Source organism: Acanthaster planci, linkage group LG07 (assembly GCF_054643075.1).
Source record: "Acanthaster planci isolate LZ-2023a linkage group LG07, COTS_SCS, whole genome shotgun sequence".
Classification (NCBI taxonomy): Eukaryota; Metazoa; Echinodermata; class Asteroidea; order Valvatida; family Acanthasteridae; genus Acanthaster; species Acanthaster planci.
In genome coordinates this window covers 17,265,680-17,284,550 of record NC_141783.1, presented here as the reverse complement: position 1 = coordinate 17,284,550, position 18,871 = coordinate 17,265,680, and the positions used below count along the sequence as shown (strand labels likewise).

The following is an 18,871-nucleotide window of genomic DNA, read 5'->3' as shown; positions in this document are numbered from 1 at the left end:
TTTACATGAAGCTGATAACCACATTCAGTTTTTCTGATGATACAAAAGTCTCTTTTTTTTAGCATCGTTTCTGCATTTCCTTTTGTGAAACATGGCTGCAGAAGGTACAAATGAATTGAAAATCCTCATTTTGTTGACTTTTCGAAAGGTGTATCTCGCCTCAGGAAGCCGGGATTCCTTCCTCTCCATCTACTCAACCGAGAAGAAAGCCAGATGATAGCACGTAACAGGCAGCAGGCAACCTCATACATCAGAGCATGGCAATAACAAAGGCAAATGGAATGTTATGTACGTTCTTGTCCAAGGTGGTACTTGGATACAAGAGGATTTTACCGAGGTTTTTACATGTGCATTTACAGTGAGATGCAGGTGGGGTTGAAATAGTAGTATTGATATCAGATATCAATAAAAGAATTTACTAATTTTGAGAAGGGTGTTGAAGGGGGGGTTAGCATGGACAAATGGAACTTTTAACACAGTATAAACTCTCTGTAAACTACAAAGTGGTTGGAACCTTTGAGCATGTTTTCCCCTAACAGTTTGTGGCAGTAGAGATATTGTGGATTTCAATCTGAATGTTTTGGATTTTACATTGAGGAAGTGCTCCTACCATACAGTTTTGGGAAAAATGAAGTATTGGATTTTCATTGGCCTAAGCCACTTTACCTGTACACTACCGTTCACAGCATTTTAGCATGTCATTTAGTGAAGAGGCAAGTCCATAACCCTTTTATTTTTAACTGGGCATTATTTGCATGAATGTTGGGTATAAGATCGTGTTTCATTAAAATGAGTTCGCACTGGCTGAAAATGGAAGTTTTGAAGAACAACCAAAAAAAAATAAACCACAGGATACCTCTAACAGTGAGGTGATGCACATTATGGGCCGTGAGCTGGACCAAGAGAGGGCGCTGTTTTCTTAGCAGTGGGGGCTCCTTTGGTCGGAGCTGAACTTTGCTGGTTCACGAACAGCTAGCAAATGCACGCGTCACGGCTGCATCGCCACCAACAAAATGAACACTCCAAACCAACGTGGCTCTTTTCAACCAATGAGGGGGGTGCTTGTGCTCAAGGCGGATTTTGGACTGATTTCAGCTGGTGTTTGGCAAGATTCCTGTGTGGTGATGTGATGCTTTGCTTACATATACACTTCCCTGTTGGACCCAGGAGTGAGACAACGTATTCTAAGCGTAAACAAAACCACTCCCTAGAATGGATGGTGTTGGATGGTATTTCACGACATGATTATCAGGAGTATTGTCCCCTATACATTGCTCTCTGAATAAACATCCTTGTTTTAATATTACACTTCAATGAAATATTGAAATTTTTAAAAGTTTTCTTCAGCGCAGTTTGCTGGGTTACTTGCAGATTGACTCGCTTATGTACTCCTAGCCCAACAGCTATTTGTATTTGGAAATACGCGAGCACATTGTAACAGAAACAGAAGCTGAGCATTAAAAGCTACGGCAAGTTGTGAATCTGGTAACTGTCCAGAGAAATAATTATCCATTGAAAAGATGAATTGTCTTTTTAAGCAGGTTTTCAAAAGAGTTTAGCACAGTTTTTTATGTAAGCAAAGGATTTTAGGATTTTTTGCAAGTCGAAACAAAGCGGATGAAGGACACGTGTCAAATTTGTTAAGTCTGCGAAATTTATGTTTGGTTAAATGAACCAATTATGACAATATTTGTGACTTTATAAGTCTAATTGTTTTGTTGGTCGCAAACTGTGATATTATTGTTCAGATTCAAAACAATATACATGTCCTTTTCGTACAATGCACAAAGTGTAGATAAGGCCCTGTACATGAGAGAGTAAAAACCTAATAAATACTACTTTATTGTCAACTTGTCACAATGTACAAAAAAGAAACTTTTGAAAACTAGGAAATACAGCTTGAAGATGTTCGTGTACATGTGCCCTGGAGTCCAAGGATTGTTTTAATTGAAAGATTTCTTTATATCAAAAAGGTGTTAATTACCTGACTTATTTACGGGAAAATAATGAAATATGCAACTTAACTGTTGGTTCCCTGGAAATTTAATAAATTATTGTTTTAGTATAAACACAGAGTGTGTTGTGCTATATTTGGTTGAGATGTGCTCATGCCTTGAACAGAAGTAGTTCTCAAAGGTGCCTTTCGAAAAGATTCAACCAGTTTTAGGAATACCACCTACATTGTGGATTAAATATCTTTTGAACCCTTTCCCAAGAAGGAAGATCTCGGATGATTCTTTCCGACTAGCGTCGGGCCGCACCACTTTTACACTGCGGAATACCCGGGCAATTTCTTCCTTCAGTCGGGCCATTTCGTGGCCATCCCACAATTTGCCGAGAAAATGGCCATCTTCCCGCAGAACGTCCTGCGCAAAGTTGAGAGCGGACCGGCAGAGCCGGACAATGTTTTCGTGATCCATGACGCGAACACCAGTGGCGTTTGGAGCCATGTCGCTCAGCACTGCATTTATGAGTTGGCCATTGAGAATTGAAAGGATTTTGGACTGTGTCGCAGGATGAGTGAAGTCCGATTCGGTGAGTAGGATGGCGCCCTCTACTGCTTCAAAATATTGGAGATCAACACTGACTACCTTCCCTTTGGGTTTGTTTGGATCTGAAGCAAAAAAGAATTTCTAAGCGAGTTCAAGAATGAATGCTCTAATCATCAGTGTAACTGGTTATACAAGGACACCTAATGAAGTGTGCTGTTTAAACCATTCAACACAGACATTTTCTTCCTCTATGAATAAGAAACAATCTAGTGCACTGCAGTGCTGCTATTTTGAACATAACAGAAACGAGCATGAAATTGACCTCAGTCTGTGTTAAAGGATACCCCAGTGCATATTCACACAATCTACATCTTTACTCCAGATCTCAAGTTCAATGAAAACAATTTTCTTAAGTTCCTGCCTTCAGCAGTGAGCCATCCAACTTGAGGTTGTGCCAATAAGTTCCTAATTTGTTTAACAGGGAGGATGTAACTAATGAGCAATGCATTATGTTAAGTTGGCCCATATTTAGAGACTGGTTACATGTGCAGTTGAAATTTTCAATTGCCGTGCACTGTTACCAGTGACCTTTGACACACCACGCTTGCCCCCACCTGTTCCCGATGCATTGACCTTCTCCACGGCAACCTGCGACCACGACCCAGGTGCTGCTCCACAGTCCACTACCACGTGCCCTGGTCTCAGGAGCCGAAATCTTGCATCGATCTCCAAGAGTTTGAAGGCACTGCGGGCACGATAGTTTTCAATCTGCAAGCAAATGGAAGTTTACTCAAGTTTTCACAGCCTTTTACACATACAAAGGGGCAAAATAGACAGCTGTAACTCTGGAAGCCGCTTTAGGGCACAGCTTCAGACAACACATAATTTTTTGTCCATTATTTCCTGTTTGAGAGATCCCTGAGCTCAGTCGGGCCCAAGCTGCTCTTACCTGGGCTTGCTTCACGTAAGGGTCATTGACCTGTCTGCTGAGCCACTGCTGAGAGCTTGGACTCCTTCCCTTCAGTTTTATTGGCTTCTTGCTCCTCCATAAGACTCCTGGTGTATGGAAATACTTCCTACCCCATGCTAAGAGTGGAATCATCTCAGTGGACCCTGTGATTGGTTGGAAGTTGTAATTGGATTGTTTCATATTTGATTCTGGGTGGGTGGGTTTCCTCAAAGCTCTTGTTATAGGGGATATCCTGACAGTGTGAAAGCTTACACTTTTAATTTTCATGTTTTTGTATACCTATGTCCTAAAAATGCTCTGCATATTCATAATGCCTAGAGAATTAAGTTCCCAAAACCTCCCAACTTCATCAACACAAAACTTGAAAAGTATTACTGATAAGTGATAAACCACCTGTGCCTGTACTAGCCGAAGTCAACTTTTGACATAAATACAAATTATGTATTACATTGTTTGTCTAAATAAAACAAATGGAAGAATAGGCCCTTGTTAACTTTTATTGGTTGTGCTGGGAACAAACTTCACCATAATGTCTTCAATGTCTTTTCTCTTTTGAATTTGACGACTGTACACGTCACACAAGTGTGTTTTAATAGCTCCGTGGGAGTAATTGCAGAATACCCCGCCACTCAAAAGTTAATCCCTTGCTACGATGTCGAAGGGGCCATGGTACAGTCCAAGATGCAACATGAAAATGAAATGGATGGAGTTGCAAACAGGCAATGTAGCAAATGGGCAAAGGCTAACTAAATGAGATTCCACGTGGGAATGCAAGGGTCAATGAATGGAGGATGAATGAATGGGGATGGCTGAAAAAATTCTAAGTCCAAACTAAGTACCCCGTAGCCGGCTATGATGTTGGCGATGCTGCGGTCCGAAAACGAGGCAACTGTGCATGAATGGAGATCTGAGAGCAAGGCAGCGGTGAATGAATGGTGATAGGGGAACAACTTGTAAGTCCAAATCAAGTACCCCACAGCCGGCTACGATTGGTGATGTAGTCAAGCGTGACATTGTAGCCGGCTACAACATGGGAGAGGTGAGTGGTGGGGTATTCTGCAATTGTGCCGCTCTGTGATTCAATCATGCTAGCTCAACACATATGGCTCACCGCTTCCCAGGTTGGACAGACTAATTTATTTAATACTAATATTGGGGCGTGATCCCTGGCTACATGGTGTTTCAGGTTTAATGGCTTCTGGCTAATGCCCCCTGAACAAAGATATTGACAAATGGGAACAGCCACCAACGTAGGGCTGGATAGTTCAGTTGGTAGAACACCGCAACAGTTACTTCCTGAACAGCAAGGCACTACTCTGGAGTAGTGTCCCTTATCATGCCCACTGTGGTGCGGTGTTCAGGAAGCCGCATGATCAGGTCCAAATCCCGCTCTAATCAATTTGTTTGTTCATCTTTATAAATACTTAAGTCTTCATGGTCTTAGTTAGATTTGCATGATAACGATAGCTTACATGCATACAGCTCCTCGACAGAAGTAAAATGCACTCGTGGAGTGATCAGTGTGCACTTATTCCTCCATGGTTAACGGTTAATTCTTGGTTTATGGCAACATACAACAGAATACATTACCAGGGCTTGGGATTCCCTCTGTCCATGTGCGTTTATTTACAAGGGATGCCCCCTTGACATTGGTAATCACTCGACATAGACATATCATTGAGAATCGAATCAGGGAACCAGTTGCATGACCCTTGAGAAAATGACGTAATGTTTAATCTGATCACACATCAGTTGAACTGGCAAATTGTGAGGTTTTACAAGAGGGATAACAGGTACCAGTCCACGTGAAAAACCAGAATGCTGCGGCGACCGTCTGTCCGGTTGTGCTTCTCGAGACTTTTAAACCTGGTTCAAAAGCAGATTGAAAATGCTCAGAGTCAGCGTGATTGTTCTTCGGGTAAGTACCAAAATACTCCGTTGGTTTTCGGTTTTGCTATGGTCGGTTACGATTTTAAAGTGTTTTGGACTAATACGACAAACGTGGATACATGTATTGTACATTACCAAATGGTTGGGCTTTTATTTCCGACAATTTCTTGGTCATGTGAGGGCGCTTTAAAAATTAAAGCGGTTGAAAATGTTGATAATATAATTTGTGTTGAAACGAAATTTTTTTTATTATGTTGGCATGATTGCTTAATTATGTTGAATGAGGTGTATATTTAATTTCATAGGCATTCTGAATGTTTGGTCATGTTAGTTGTAGCTTTGCATTGCTTTGCTTTGCCAGACTGGAACCGGGGCAGGCATCGCACCCCAGGGATATTAAATAAATTATCAAATTCACCTTTGGTGAATAAGCGAGTGTGAATGAGTGGATGCAGTGCAAGGCTACCTCCAGAACTGTAGGGTTTGTCATGCGCCGCACTCCCACAAGCTAGATACGGCATATGGCTCAAGATATGGAGACCAAGGGCCAAGACCTGCCATGGGCATTTCGGAGTTTTCAAACCCAACAAAATTCTTTATTTATCTCAGGGAAAAAAGGCTGAACTTGGACTAGATCTGAATTTCATCTCATTAATACAAAGTGCTTAATATCAGTGTAAGCATAAAACAAGGGTCCTTAGTATCCAAATACACTTGCTACGTATGCTCAGTTGCTGTGTAGGTTGGCTACAACAGCAAAAATGTATCAGGACTGTGAACTAGTCAGATATTCACTGATTACATTAAAAAAATACTTTGTGGGGTGCTCAGGCCTCACATTGACTTTCCCCTGTGGAAAATAGTAATGTGGTCGTCTTCGGTTTCCTCAATTTTTTGGCGCTGCAGATCAAAACAGAATTTGGTTAATTAACTGTAAATCTCATTTCTTGCCATGCAGTCAGTTTTAATCCAGATGAAGACAGCTCAGGAAATGCCAGCCACCCCACTGGCATCTCAGCAGCTGAACTGGCTGAACAGAAGCAGGCAGAGCTCATCAGTGGCTTCAGGAATGTCATGAGGACCGTTCCATCTCCAGGTGGTTTACATCACCTCCTTAACTTGTCTATGCAGCACTTTTCATTTTTTTCTGCTATTTTCAAAGGTTTTTATGGTACCAAATTGTTTTTTTTAATACACCGAAAAGAATATTTTACTGCTGTATGTGGTAAAAGTGTATCTTAAACGTCATTGCTTTACCCTTTCATGCCGTAATATGTAATAAGTTGCTTGAAGAAATTACCTCAAATTGGAATGTTAAAACGAAGGGCAGTTAGTCCAAATACTTTAAAAAAGCCAAAATGAAATGAGAAATAATAAGAATACCTACTACAGGTAATATAAAATTAAAAAATTTTTTTTAATTAAAAAGCCCGTTTCTACACAAATCAATAATGCAAATCGTCTCATCAGATATTTGTTTAGGATTAACATAAGCTTACATGTATGTCAGAAAATTGAAAAATGTAAAGTCGAGTTTGGTCCTTTTTTTTCCAATTTGTCGTTTTAGTGGTGGTTGTGACTTCAGCCCAGTATGTAGACTCGGAGTGCTGCATCAAGCGTGGAGTCACATGTAGCTCCTTTACCAGCGTCTCCATGCGCCCACCGGTCATATCATTCTGTATCACGCGGCCCAGGTGAGAAAGCAACACTGTATCCTTGCCTGACTATCCGGCTGAAATATCCAGCAATGTGTTTTGAACTTGAATTTGTAATCTTTCTTTTTACACAGTCGAATGCATGCCCTCTTGAAGGACACGAGACATTTTGCCGTCAATGTGCTTGCTAAAGATCAGGTGAGTACATATATGCAGTCCAAGTGTCTCAACAAATCTCTCTTTTGCTGCCCGAAAATTTATTCTGTTTATAATTTACATGTAGCACATTGGTTAATTTTTACATTGAAAATTTCACAGAACTAAACACATTCCAACATTTATGTGGCATTGTTGTAGAAATGCATGTAAAAAATGATGACAGATGAGACAGGTGTTTATTTATGTACGTGCATTTTTGTCCGGCAGGTTCACTATGGCGTTCATTTCTCCAAGCCAGCCCAAAGTGGAGAGGATCAGTTCAATGCAGTGCCTCACAAACTAGGCTTCTCAGTGAGTCATTGAGATTTCCACTTGGAGCAGTTATTATTTTCTAATTTCCAAGAGTGATCCATTAATGCAAATCACCTGCCAAACAAATAGTAATAGTTTGAAATCAATTGCGGTGATATTTCCATGTCAGATAACCAAGGTCAGATGTAACAGGGACACGAAAATGTCACACTCTTGGAGCCCTATTTTCTGGAATTACCCATATACTAAACCATCACAGGTTAACGAAAGGAAACTGCAAAATTATGACCCAACTCTCGGCATTATTGTTCAGTTCATCAAACTGCTGGTCATAGTCTTTTTCTAAAATTTGGGTATCAAACCCTTGTGTGAACTTAATTGTGACTGGACTGTACTGTCACAAATCAAATGAAACCGTTGAATTGTAAAATAAGATGTTAAATGAGATATGATTGTGGAAGGGCAGCATTCATTGATGATGTATTTAACCGAGCAGCAATCCGCAGAGAAACATGCAGCATGTTTGATATCTAGTTTTCTTTGAGGATGTTACTATCAATTCACAATGGTTTCCCCTTTTTTTGGCTGAGTAGGGTGTGCCCCTTATTGAGGGTGCAGCCGCTGTGCTACAGTGCCAGGCTCATGACACCCACCTGATTGGTGACCATCACGTCTGGTATGGTGAGGTGCTGGACACCAGTATGGACACGGGTACCGAGGCACGACAACCCCTGCTGTATTTTGCCAGGTATTTTGCCTGTACTTTGGATTACCTTCTACAAAGATCCCATTTACATTTTTCAAAGTTTTGAAGCAGGGGTTCATAGTTTGTTCAGGTGACATTTTGTCCTCCAATATTAAACCAAGAACTACTAATCTCATTATTAGTATGACCACAAATTTCATCCACGAACAAGAGTTTGTGATCAAGTTAGTGCCAAAAAGAATCAAAAGTACCAAATTTTGACAGAACTTTGGCTAAAGAGATTTGGGGAAGAGTGGCTGTCAGTTTTGATGCCCCTTGAAAAAATTATTCCAAATCAAAACAAGTCCACCCCAGCTTGAAACACACTCCCCCCCTCCCCACGAGCAAAGAAGAGACAGGTTGGTGGGAATCGTTTGGTGTGGATAACTGGCATACACACCGAGAAGGTACTTCCCAACAGTTAGTGGTGGGTTGTACTCATCATGTTGCATACCAAATGTGCACAAAGCTGTGCTCAAATGTGATGAGGTCTCACTGAAGGCCCGTCATTGCTAAGCAAAAGTGCGCCATCTTGTGTTCCTGGACCGAGCAAGTGCTCCGACAGGACTCCTAATTTGCCACACCTAGTGAAAAGATTGAAGAATGGTGAGCTCTGACAAGTTCTCTGTACTCCCTGTTGCTTTGACAGCTCCTTCCGATCCATTGGTGACGAAGCATTCATGAAGGCCTTTGAGGACACAACATTGCTGTTCGAGGACTGGTCCCACGAGGCTCACCTACGCATGGCTTGGAACTACATCAAGATGCACGGCAAAGAGAATGCCAAACCTTTGATCAGGTAAGCTTTACTCGGGAAGCAAGTCTCTATCATCCTCACAAGCTCCACCCCCCCCTCACTGAAGTAAGTCACTCCCATATTAAGCATACAACCGTGCGGTAGTTGAGACCATTACAGTCACAAGACCAGATAAGACCAGTCACAAGACAAGTCAGCTGATATTTTATTCATTCGTTTGAACAGGTTGTGGCTTGAATTTGGGGTCTTGCGTTACTGTTGTGATGGTCTTGTTGGGTCTTGTGATGGTCTTAAGAGGTCTTGACTACAACACTGACGGACAAGCATTCTCGAGTAGCACTTTTTCATTTCAGATCCATCAGATTAGGTTGGCATTGGTGTGAAAGATTGCATGCAGTGAGCACAGATCATTAGGTACATGGTTTTCTCCTGATTCAGTGACAGGTTCAATATTAGGTTGAATTCAACAAGTTAAAAGATGCATGTTCAGCTCTGGAATTCTGTGAACAAGCATTTGAATGGCATTATACCCATGAAAATGTACATGTACGTGTAGTAAAGCACATTTTGTAAATACACCTGATGTAAAACATTTCCAATATGGTTAGAAAAGAACTAACAATTCTCACAATTATGCATTCAAAATACGCATATGATGAAAATGTGTTAATTAAAGTTTATCTTGAGTTATAAAGCTGGAGGTTATTATGGTGTATTAAAATGACTTGACATGTGATGGTTGAATATTTTTGTCTTTGTCTTAGAAATGGCATAAAGAAGTACAACGCACAGCACAAAGACCAGGTACATGTTTAGATTTTAATTAAAATGTACATAAAACAAACTTGATAAGCCTTCATAGGAATTGCTGCTTGCTTTGATATTTGAATTTTCCTGAATGTTGTGTAGATATGACACATCGATTGTTCTCTTGGCAGCTGTGACATAAGGCCCAGTATGAAGTATCTTTTAGACCCAAAGTTTAAGCCTTTTGACAGATATTAATTGAAAGCTAGGATAACCCCCTATTTTGAACTTGGCTTAATTCCTGGGAAGCTTTACAGGGAACCGACCTGAATCGTCCCAAATCCTCCACTGTGCAAGAAATCAGCAAACCTTTTTTTACAAGAATCTTGTCAAACCCAGTGGGTTTGGAAAGACGTGGGCAGGTTGGGTTTTAACTACATTTATAACTAGCATGCAGTTTCTTTATGCGTCAGCTACGCATACATACGGATGATACTTCTAACTGCTGTCATTTATGACCAATAGGATCGTCTTTTCTCCTCTTCTGTTGTGTTCATTAATCATTCATTTATCAACATCCCCTTTTGTCTGTCTGAAGGTGAAAAGAGGTTACCACGAAACAGTAACCATGCTCTTCATCCATCTTGTAGCTGATGCAATCAATCAGGTACAAGTTCTTGGTTCTTGGTGCTGGTTCCAGCAGCTATTTGAAAGTTCTTGATGTCAGTGGGGTGGGAAGAAGTGTGTTAATGATAGAAAATATTTGTTCAGTGCCCCATGGCAAGATATTCATAATTCACCCTATCTAGGAATGAATTTTCCCCTGAAAATCTGACTCTAGGAAATTGTCCATTGCAGCAGCTTTTGTTCATATTCAGTTTTTATTTAAATTGCTTGTGTGTATGCTGTACATTGTTGTTCATATCAGTTTGTTGAATTTATTTTAAGCTTTGAATTTCAAAGAGAAAAAATTTCTGCAAGGCATTACCCTTCGATCCCATTCCCAAGCTTCTGAGAGAGACTGAATATATCAAAATTTGACAGGGTTTTGTGCCCATTTTGGTTACAGTGCGAGGATATGGATGTAACATTTGAGGAGTTTATAACTCACCACAGCCATCTGACGGACTCCAATCTCATATCTCAGTACTACTCAAAGGAACTCATTAGCTCACCCTCGGCAAGACTGAGGTGAGTACAAGCTGGCCCCTCATGTAGCTCAAAGTGAACCATTTTCTCTTTCCCCATTTCATCAGTAGGCCTTAATGGCCAAGTTTGCCAGTTGCCAGTCGATTTTTGCCTTGCACCCAGGATCTGTGCCACACGTACATTACTGTGGTTACCAGGCAAAATTAATCAGTCCTTGGCAAACAGTCGCTGATCACACTTGGGCATGGCTCTTTGCAGGAGCTGTGTGGAGATAATACTGGTTTGTCTTCTAGGCTTGCTCCTGGTTCCCAATCGCGGTTCATGCCAAACAACTTGTACATGCCAAACAAAGGCTACATGCTTTATTTAGCATGTACAGGGCTATCCACCACGAACACCAGGCGAGGGTTTCCCTCATTTTCTCAGAATGACGCAATCTACATCCAGAATTCACGTCTTGGCATGAACAAAAGAAAAGCCCTTTTTAGCTTGTTATACTTGAGCTCTGAAGACAAATGACACTGCATTCAATTTGGATGCTTCCATATTTATTTGAACAAATAACATCAGAGAAAATGTGTTTTCCTTAGAGGTGCTCTATAATATTATACAAATTATGTTTATGAGTGAAATGGAAAGAATAATTGCATGAGGTAACAGAGGAAATGTTCCATTCCATGAGGCGAAGCCCAGTGGAATAGAACATTTCACCATTTCCATTGCACGAATGTGAAACATTCATTAACTTGTTTACTTACTTCTTGTCGGGGAGCCCAGTTTCAGGCACTGTGTGTTTATACGCGTGGCCGGGGTCTCCGAAATCGGACAAAGGGAACTGGGCCTTGTAACAAAAGACCGTTCTCGGAACAAAAGACCAGGCTGCTGGGCATTACCAACTTTTTTCACTTTCAATGGTGGAGAAAATCCAGCCTTGTTTTGAAACGGTATACCATGGTTTGGGACATTTAGAGCGAGCGGATTACCACCGGGGACAAAGTGCTCTACCACCGCAGCAATGAGCCACACACCACTGCTGCATGCTAATCTGGCCCCTATTGAAAAGAGGTCAGCAGCGCACTGTGTCAGGTTCATGAACAAAAGAAAGTTATATAACACCGCACAATCTGGGCTCTTTTTACAAGGCTGCAGGCCTGGCTGAAATACTCGGGCATCAATAGATTTTGTCTGTCAGACTAGAGTGGCCACCAGACAGTAAGTCATGTGGGTGTAAACGTCCATTAATTGAAATGATGAAATTTTGAAGAATTTTGAAAAATGAAACTCTTGAAAAAGTCCTGATTATGTGCTCTGCATTTTTCAAACCACCCGGCAGCAAGTAGTTAATACAATACCTGCAAAATCCTCTTCCGTTAGAACAAACAGGTCCCATATTTATGTCAACAATTTGGGGAAACAGATTTATGTCCGAAGTACCACCCACTGGTGGTTACATGCAATGTTAGACTGGTTGTCATCCCTACATTATTTTCCTCTTTCTTACTGGGAATGAGATATATAGAATGTGGTGAGAACCAATCAAGTGAAATTAAGTTCTATTCAGTGGCTACTGTTGAATAGAACAAATAATTGAATGACGTGATCAACGATCCACCAATCAGATGATGGGGATTTGTGTAGATATTGTATGACAAGCACTGACTTACCCTGAAATTCCAACCTAATTTCTCTTCCAGGTTTGAGCTGCCTGATCTACAAGACTTACCAGGATTGAACAGATAATCCAGATGATACCCCCTCCAAAAAAAAAGCTCTATAATAACTCCAAATCCATGTCTTGAAATAACTTCTTCCCAGAGAACTCTGTGTAAAGAATCAGCCCTCAGACCACACTGTCTCTAGAGGACGACAGGAACTCTACATTCCTCTAAGTATTCTACATATACTTGTGAAAGGTAAAACAAGAACCCAGACCAAACATATACGCACAATGTCTGCTTGTTCAATTCATTAATTGGCAATTAACACTTTTGGCAAGCGACGTAACTTCACATAGGGTAATGAAGAGGGCAGTAAGCAGAGAAGTTTACCAAGCCGCTAGGTGTGCTTTGGATTGACAGACTGCAAACTCAGGGATGTCTAGTGTTTCTCCTGATTTGTAATCAATCAACAAAAGTATTTAAAGTACTGTTTGGTCGAAATGTAAACCTTGGCCATTTTCCAGATCTCAGCTTGGTGTCAAGCTACGTCATCTCAGGACTTCCCTGTCATTTTCAAAGGTTTATTGAGAGTACAGTTCTTTGAGCTTTACTCTCATGCTTCAAAGTTAAATGCTTCCGTAGCAGAAAGACAACTTGCACTGGGCCAGATTTGTATCTTGGACAACAGAATTCAGGAAACTTCAGCCTGAAGCCCAGGTTTAGAAAATCACCTACAAGTTACATGTTGTCTATTTGTCGGGGCAGGTATAACTCTGTGAATGCCATTAACTTTCAAGATATATGGTAGTGCCGACAGTCTATCACTAATCCTGTGATGTAACTGTGTGGCATATATTGTGCCAAAATCTTTTACTCCATGGTCGGGGCATCTGGTGCACAGATGTTTGCAATACAAGTGTTTTATGGTGTCAGTTTTAGTCTTCAGAAACGAAAACTAAATCTAAAATGTTAATTGTTCTAAACATTTTAAACAAATCTGTGTACCAGTTTGGACATCTGTTTTACAGATGACACAAATTATGTACAAGTTCTTTCTGTACAACAAAGGTATACAAGAAGTAAGACATCTTATTGTAATCAGGTCGGGGACCAAACCAAAATCTGATGACGCCAGACTATGCATATGCCGCTCGATTGTGCATTGATGGCATAATTCTTGAGCTTTTTCAGAGCATGGTTCAGAGATGACACCGATCTCTTTATCGGCTAAAACTTAAATACAAATTGCTCTGATTGATCAAATTTACAGGAAACATGCTATCCCAGATGTAAATGAAACTTTCTGGTCATTTGGTATCTCTAAAAGTGGATCGAGGAGATTTTTCGGACGAATCTTGTAATGGAGGTATTGAATTCGGAGTGTGGGCGAGTTCAATTCTGCTGATGAAAAGGTTTGCACAAAAAAAAAACTTTGCCAAAGTTAACTTTATGCATGAAAATGTTGCCATTAAAAATCTCCATCAATTTACCTTGGCAAATTTTATGTTTACCTTGGTGATTTTCCAAAATAGCGATTGGAAATAACTTTGCCATAGACTCTAACGGTAATGGCAATGGCAGCCATGTTGACGGCTGCCGGCATTTAAAATCTTGTTATTTCCCAAAATCTCGCAGGAAAATAACATCATTATCACGTGGCCTGATAAAACTAACATCATTGCTGCTTGAACAAGCGACATAAGCAGGAACTGAGGACGTTGCTAGCATGTGGTCTGGTCCCTGATCTGGTAATTGCTGTAACAAAAATATGTATAACAATACATGAATGTTTTATTTTCACTAAAATAAATTGTACAAATATCCCTGTATGATCTGAAAAGCTTATGTTAAAGTTGAATTTTGTCTGCTGCTAAAGTTAACACAGATGGGTGCAAAGCCGACAAGTGTCTGATTCAGCTGTTGTTTCGAAAGCCACTCTCTAACTCTCTTTTTTTCCCTTTCACTCTTGGCATGGTCCAAATATCAAATGGCACGTCTGACAAAACTAATGTGGACAAACTGGAGACCACCTGAAACCACAAGAAAACTTGGCCATAGTGAGGCATTAGGTTCACTAACATTTCTTTCACACTTTGGCCGTGGTTTAAAAAAAAAATGAATTGTCGGATATCTACAGACTTTGTTTGGATCCAGATTTTATAGATTTCACTGACTTTTTTCCCTGGCTTGCACATGTAGTTGTACACTTAGAACTCAGCTCGGTACCAAAGAGCACGATAATTGATTTGGTTCGTTACTGGGCAGTTTTAAAGCTTTAGTTTCGTATCTCTTTCAGGAGTTTTGAAATGCCGACTGGATGAAAAAGTGCCCATTAATTCATGTTGTTCAGACTACGAACTTTACATTGCTTGTCTTGTAACACCAGGCTGACATAAACTACTCCTGTCTGATGCTTGCCTCGTGCACTTCACACATCTTGTATAAACTGCCCGCTACTCTGTCCAATCCAAGATCCAATGGTTATCCAAATGTTTGTTCCGTCTCACATTTGTAGTCATGCTTTCTTGCTGGACTAGATGGTAAAGCAAGCAAAAACGTCAAGCACTCCAGAGCAAAATCTCCTGTTTCAATGCAAGTCCAAAATCTCATCTCGCTTGTAATGTCATCATCATAACGATTCCATGAACTCGTATGTATGTTTTGTTGCTTGGATGAGCATTGGGGATATGGCATGCTTGAAACCGCTGCTGATCTCTGTCAGACATAAAAGCTTCCGGGCCAAAATTTTTCTCTGGTTCTCGTCCTGCGAAAGAAAGACATAGTAATGACATCATCTGGGCAATGCTATTTTCTTTCAGATCACAACAGCTGCAGGATTGTAATCGAAAGCGATTACAGTCAAAAACTGGCCTGTGGATTTTTGTAGATTTTAGATTGAGCTACCTGGACACTCCCGCACAGCATGGGGGAATCGTGAGCATCGCACAGCCCAGTGATGTTACTCATGTCGGTGCAGTGTAAGCGCTCACTGGTCGCATTCAGGACAACAAAGCATGCCTTGCCCAAGAAGTAACTCACATCCAGTTCCTTGGCAGATGCAACCGTTTTGCTAATGCTGGAAAAATAACAAAAACACAAAGCATAAAGTCAGGGTCGAATGAACATTTGTTTAGTGTTAATGCTAATCACAGCAGCGACGAATTACTTTGCTTTTAGGACCATCAACAGTACAAGTAAAGCAGCTAATGATTGACCTGAACTCTCCAAGATCCAAAATCTACCGAGAAATTTGTTAAGGATTTTGCAGAAATGAAGGGGGCAGGGCTCAGCCACAAAGAGCTTGGCAATTATCAGACCTGAGCTAGGACCAAGCAAGGGTGCAATTTTCCTAGCAACGGAGGCTCCTTTGGTGATAACTGCACTTAGTTGGTTTACAAATGACAGTGGTGAACATTCCCCTCCAACATGGCTCTTTTCAACTGATGAGGGGGTGCTTCTGCTCAAGACGGATTGACAGTTCAAATACAAAGAGTGGTAATCCTTTACTTTTGGCACACATCTACTTGTTGGATTTTTAATACCCTGTTGACAATGGACAGCAAACGTGAAATTTCAATCATCTGTGACAGTTGGAGAGGGGTGACTTCTACTGAATGTAAGAGTTGCCCAAAGAATACTGCAGTAAGTTTCAGCACCATGGTAGATCTTAGAGGATTTCAGTCAGGTTCCTAGCATAAATGCCTAACGGTGGCACCCCATACAGTCAATATTCCTTCCTGAAAGTGAACGGTGGAAATACTGACCTCATATTGTTGTTGGCATCAAGGAGAAAAACGACGAAGTCGATCTTGGGCCGGCTCTCGCTGTTTTCAGCAGGTAACGGTAGATGGGTGGCAGTCCGGCTGAAGAAGAAATGTGAAAATCATATCCAAAACAGTCATACAAGTTACAACAACTTCAGCAGTGGTACTCTTTGCAGAAGAAAGTGTCGGGGAAGTCAATCACGGTCAATGGCACAAACTTATCCCCAAGATTTTGGGGATGAGGTTTCCTCAAAACCCTCCTATGCTAAAGTCACTCTTTGGGTCACTTGGTAAACACCTCAAAGAAGCACAGCTGTGTCGTGTTGTGCACTGCACCAACTGTCCCTCACAGGAATATCAGATTGCACTTTTGTACTGCCCAACAACTGTGCTTCACTGTTTCATGTGTATAATTGTGCAGTAAACCAAATGCAGCGAAGAGGACTGCACAAAAGACCCTGGGTCATTTTGTGCTGGCAACCAACTGTGTACACACTGAACCTTCGCATGTTTGTGTTCCATGTAGAAAATACATGCACAAGAGTGACTGTGGGCACTCGTGCATATTTGTGCTGTAAAACCAAAGAAGGGTTTCCAAAATGTATTTTGATAGAAATATTTTGCAGACTTATGGTCACAATGGTCACCTAGACCAGGGTACACGCTCATGCCAGAGCAGTTTATTGAGAGAGACGCGTCAGCTTTCAGATTTTGGAGACAAAATGCTGTTCGTTATGCGTACAGTAGAGCATACAGCTATAGCATACCAACTGTCCATGTGCAGTACACCTACCAGTATTTTTTCCAAAAATGGTGACACCTGCGTACCAACTCTCTCTGTGCACAGCTCTGGCTCATACACATTATATTGGCAATACTGCACTGCACTTCCTGAACTGAAATTTATGGGAGGGCAATAGCAGTAATTGCAGAATACCCCACCACTCTAAAAACCGCCCCCTGGAATGACAGGTTACGTGGGTACAAGGTGAAAATCCCTTGAGAAGAGTGTGACACTTTGACCTGTACCTGGCTATGAGGTTGGTCATGCGGGGTGGTGGGGTATTCTGCAATTGAGCCGGGCAATATCGCTGGATATGAAGGCATTCAGAGGCACAATAACTGAAGAACTTGTGCAGAAATTACTCACGAACAAGTATTCTGATTGGTGGAGGAAAAAGTGTTTCAGGACATTTGAAAACGTTCTATCAGGCATATAACTTACACTTGCAGTGAGTAGGACGTGTTGAGATTTAAGAGTGCCCCTGCCAGTCTGTGTTTACCAATGCCCTGCATTCCAACCAGCTTTAAGAGAAGAAAAATTCAACCAGATTTTATTGAGCCATGCCACTAAAGCAATTCAACGTGCATTCATGTTCAATTTCATTAGTTTTCTAAAGTTGTGAAGATGTGGCAGCAAGATTCATCAGCTATTAATTTGGTTGGAGGCTCTTCATGATACTAAGGGGTATCAGGCAAAGGGGAAGCTTATTCAATTGATAAAGGGAATAAGCTACCCCCAGAACTGTGGGGTCCATGGGAGAGGGGCGGACGTCGGACCCCACAGTTCTGGGGTAGTAATTAGTAAACAGCAATAAAACATGAAGACAACTCTCTTATCTGACGTAATGTGGGACATATTTTCACTGCATAAAAAAGTGAAATTTGGAAAAGTTTCACCAGTAAGTAAGTAGTGAAATAAGGGACCTGGCACCGATAGTCATGGACTGGTTTAGAACAATAATTAGCCGATAAGCACACTTTATTTTTTTCCTGATGACCACAATTTGCAACACTATTTCTCTTCGAGTTAAACTTGAATCTTGCTTTGAGCATGCAAAAATAGTAGCAAGGACTGACCAATCAGCGACATGAAACATGACCCAGTGACCTCATCTTATACCAACAAGAAATTACCCAGTTCAGTGATGACAGACATAAATGTACATTCGTGTGTTGTACCGTACATATGATCAGATTAGATGAATGTATAGGTCAGATGATTTCTGATCGATAAGCCTTATTGCTAATGATTAACCATATGAGTGATTTTGCACAATGGTAGAAGGGTATTGTGGGAAGGAAAAAGGAGCAAACACTGCCCTCTTTTCCTTCCCACAATGTCTTTCTGCCATTATGCAAAATCACCCACGCTGTTTTATTACTATTAGCAATTTATGCATGACCATGTACTAATGAAATGATGTAACTTAGACTGTATCAATCATGCTGATTGGTGGGTTGGAATTGGAAACAGTGAACCAAAAGCCTAGTTAAATGCACTCAGTACATCGCTCAGTACATAAAGAGAATATTACAAGGATAGTTGCCGTGTTCAATTCTGGCAGCTTGCTGTGAGCCGTAAATGCCATTATTTTTCGATGGAAAGAAAACCGAATCGACGAAGCCAGTGTCACTGCTTCAAAATTCACGCGTTTTAAGCGAGTCATGTTCCTCGACTCTTTTAATATACAACCCGGTCTAGCTGTAGAGCACCAGTCTATAAAAAAGGCCATTTGCCGAATAAGACTAATTGCGAATGAAATATGTTGGAAATGAAGAATGAAATTTCC

The 18,871-nt window shown here is 41.0% G+C and overlaps 4 protein-coding genes across 9 annotated transcripts in view; 2 read left to right on the top strand and 2 right to left on the bottom strand.

The window, feature by feature from the left end:
* The window catches only part of rptor (regulatory associated protein of MTOR complex 1), a 38,241-nt gene extending 36,172 nt beyond the window's left edge, over positions 1-2,069 (top strand). For all 5 annotated transcript variants that reach the window (XM_022236626.2, XM_022236629.2, XM_022236627.2 and 2 more), the window contains one exon: positions 149-2,069. In XM_022236626.2, coding sequence (XP_022092318.1) covers positions 149-217 — 69 coding nt within the window. In that variant the 3' untranslated portion in view covers positions 218-2,069. The remainder of the gene's footprint in view (positions 1-148) is intronic.
* mrm2 (mitochondrial rRNA methyltransferase 2) lies at positions 1,793-5,258 on the bottom strand. Of its 2 annotated transcripts, none has more exons than XM_022236622.2 (4): positions 4,935-5,258; positions 3,442-3,605; positions 3,107-3,260; positions 1,793-2,614 (listed from the first exon to the last, which is right to left on the bottom strand). In XM_022236622.2, the coding sequence occupies exons 2-4, from the start codon at positions 3,592-3,594 to the stop codon at positions 2,154-2,156; spliced, it is 768 nt and encodes a 255-aa protein (XP_022092314.2). In that variant the 5' UTR covers positions 3,595-3,605; positions 4,935-5,258; the 3' UTR covers positions 1,793-2,153. The 2 variants fall into 2 exon arrangements, with proteins under 2 accessions (XP_022092314.2, XP_022092313.2); XM_022236621.2 differs by having other exon boundaries at positions 5,053-5,258.
* Positions 5,235-14,374, top strand: LOC110980197 (uncharacterized). Its single transcript, XM_022236620.2, has 11 exons — positions 5,235-5,380; positions 6,311-6,448; positions 6,920-7,046; positions 7,142-7,205; positions 7,434-7,517; positions 8,072-8,226; positions 8,873-9,022; positions 9,745-9,784; positions 10,326-10,394; positions 10,797-10,918; positions 12,571-14,374. The coding sequence occupies exons 1-11, from the start codon at positions 5,281-5,283 to the stop codon at positions 12,614-12,616; spliced, it is 1,095 nt and encodes a 364-aa protein (XP_022092312.2). The 5' UTR covers positions 5,235-5,280; the 3' UTR covers positions 12,617-14,374.
* On the bottom strand, positions 11,403-18,792 carry LOC110980199 (centromere protein M-like). Its single transcript, XM_022236624.2, has 5 exons — positions 18,617-18,792; positions 17,524-17,603; positions 16,299-16,397; positions 15,439-15,610; positions 11,403-15,298 (listed from the first exon to the last, which is right to left on the bottom strand). The coding sequence occupies exons 1-5, from the start codon at positions 18,746-18,748 to the stop codon at positions 15,164-15,166; spliced, it is 618 nt and encodes a 205-aa protein (XP_022092316.2). The 5' UTR covers positions 18,749-18,792; the 3' UTR covers positions 11,403-15,163.
* Positions 18,793-18,871: the final 79 nt, after the last annotated feature.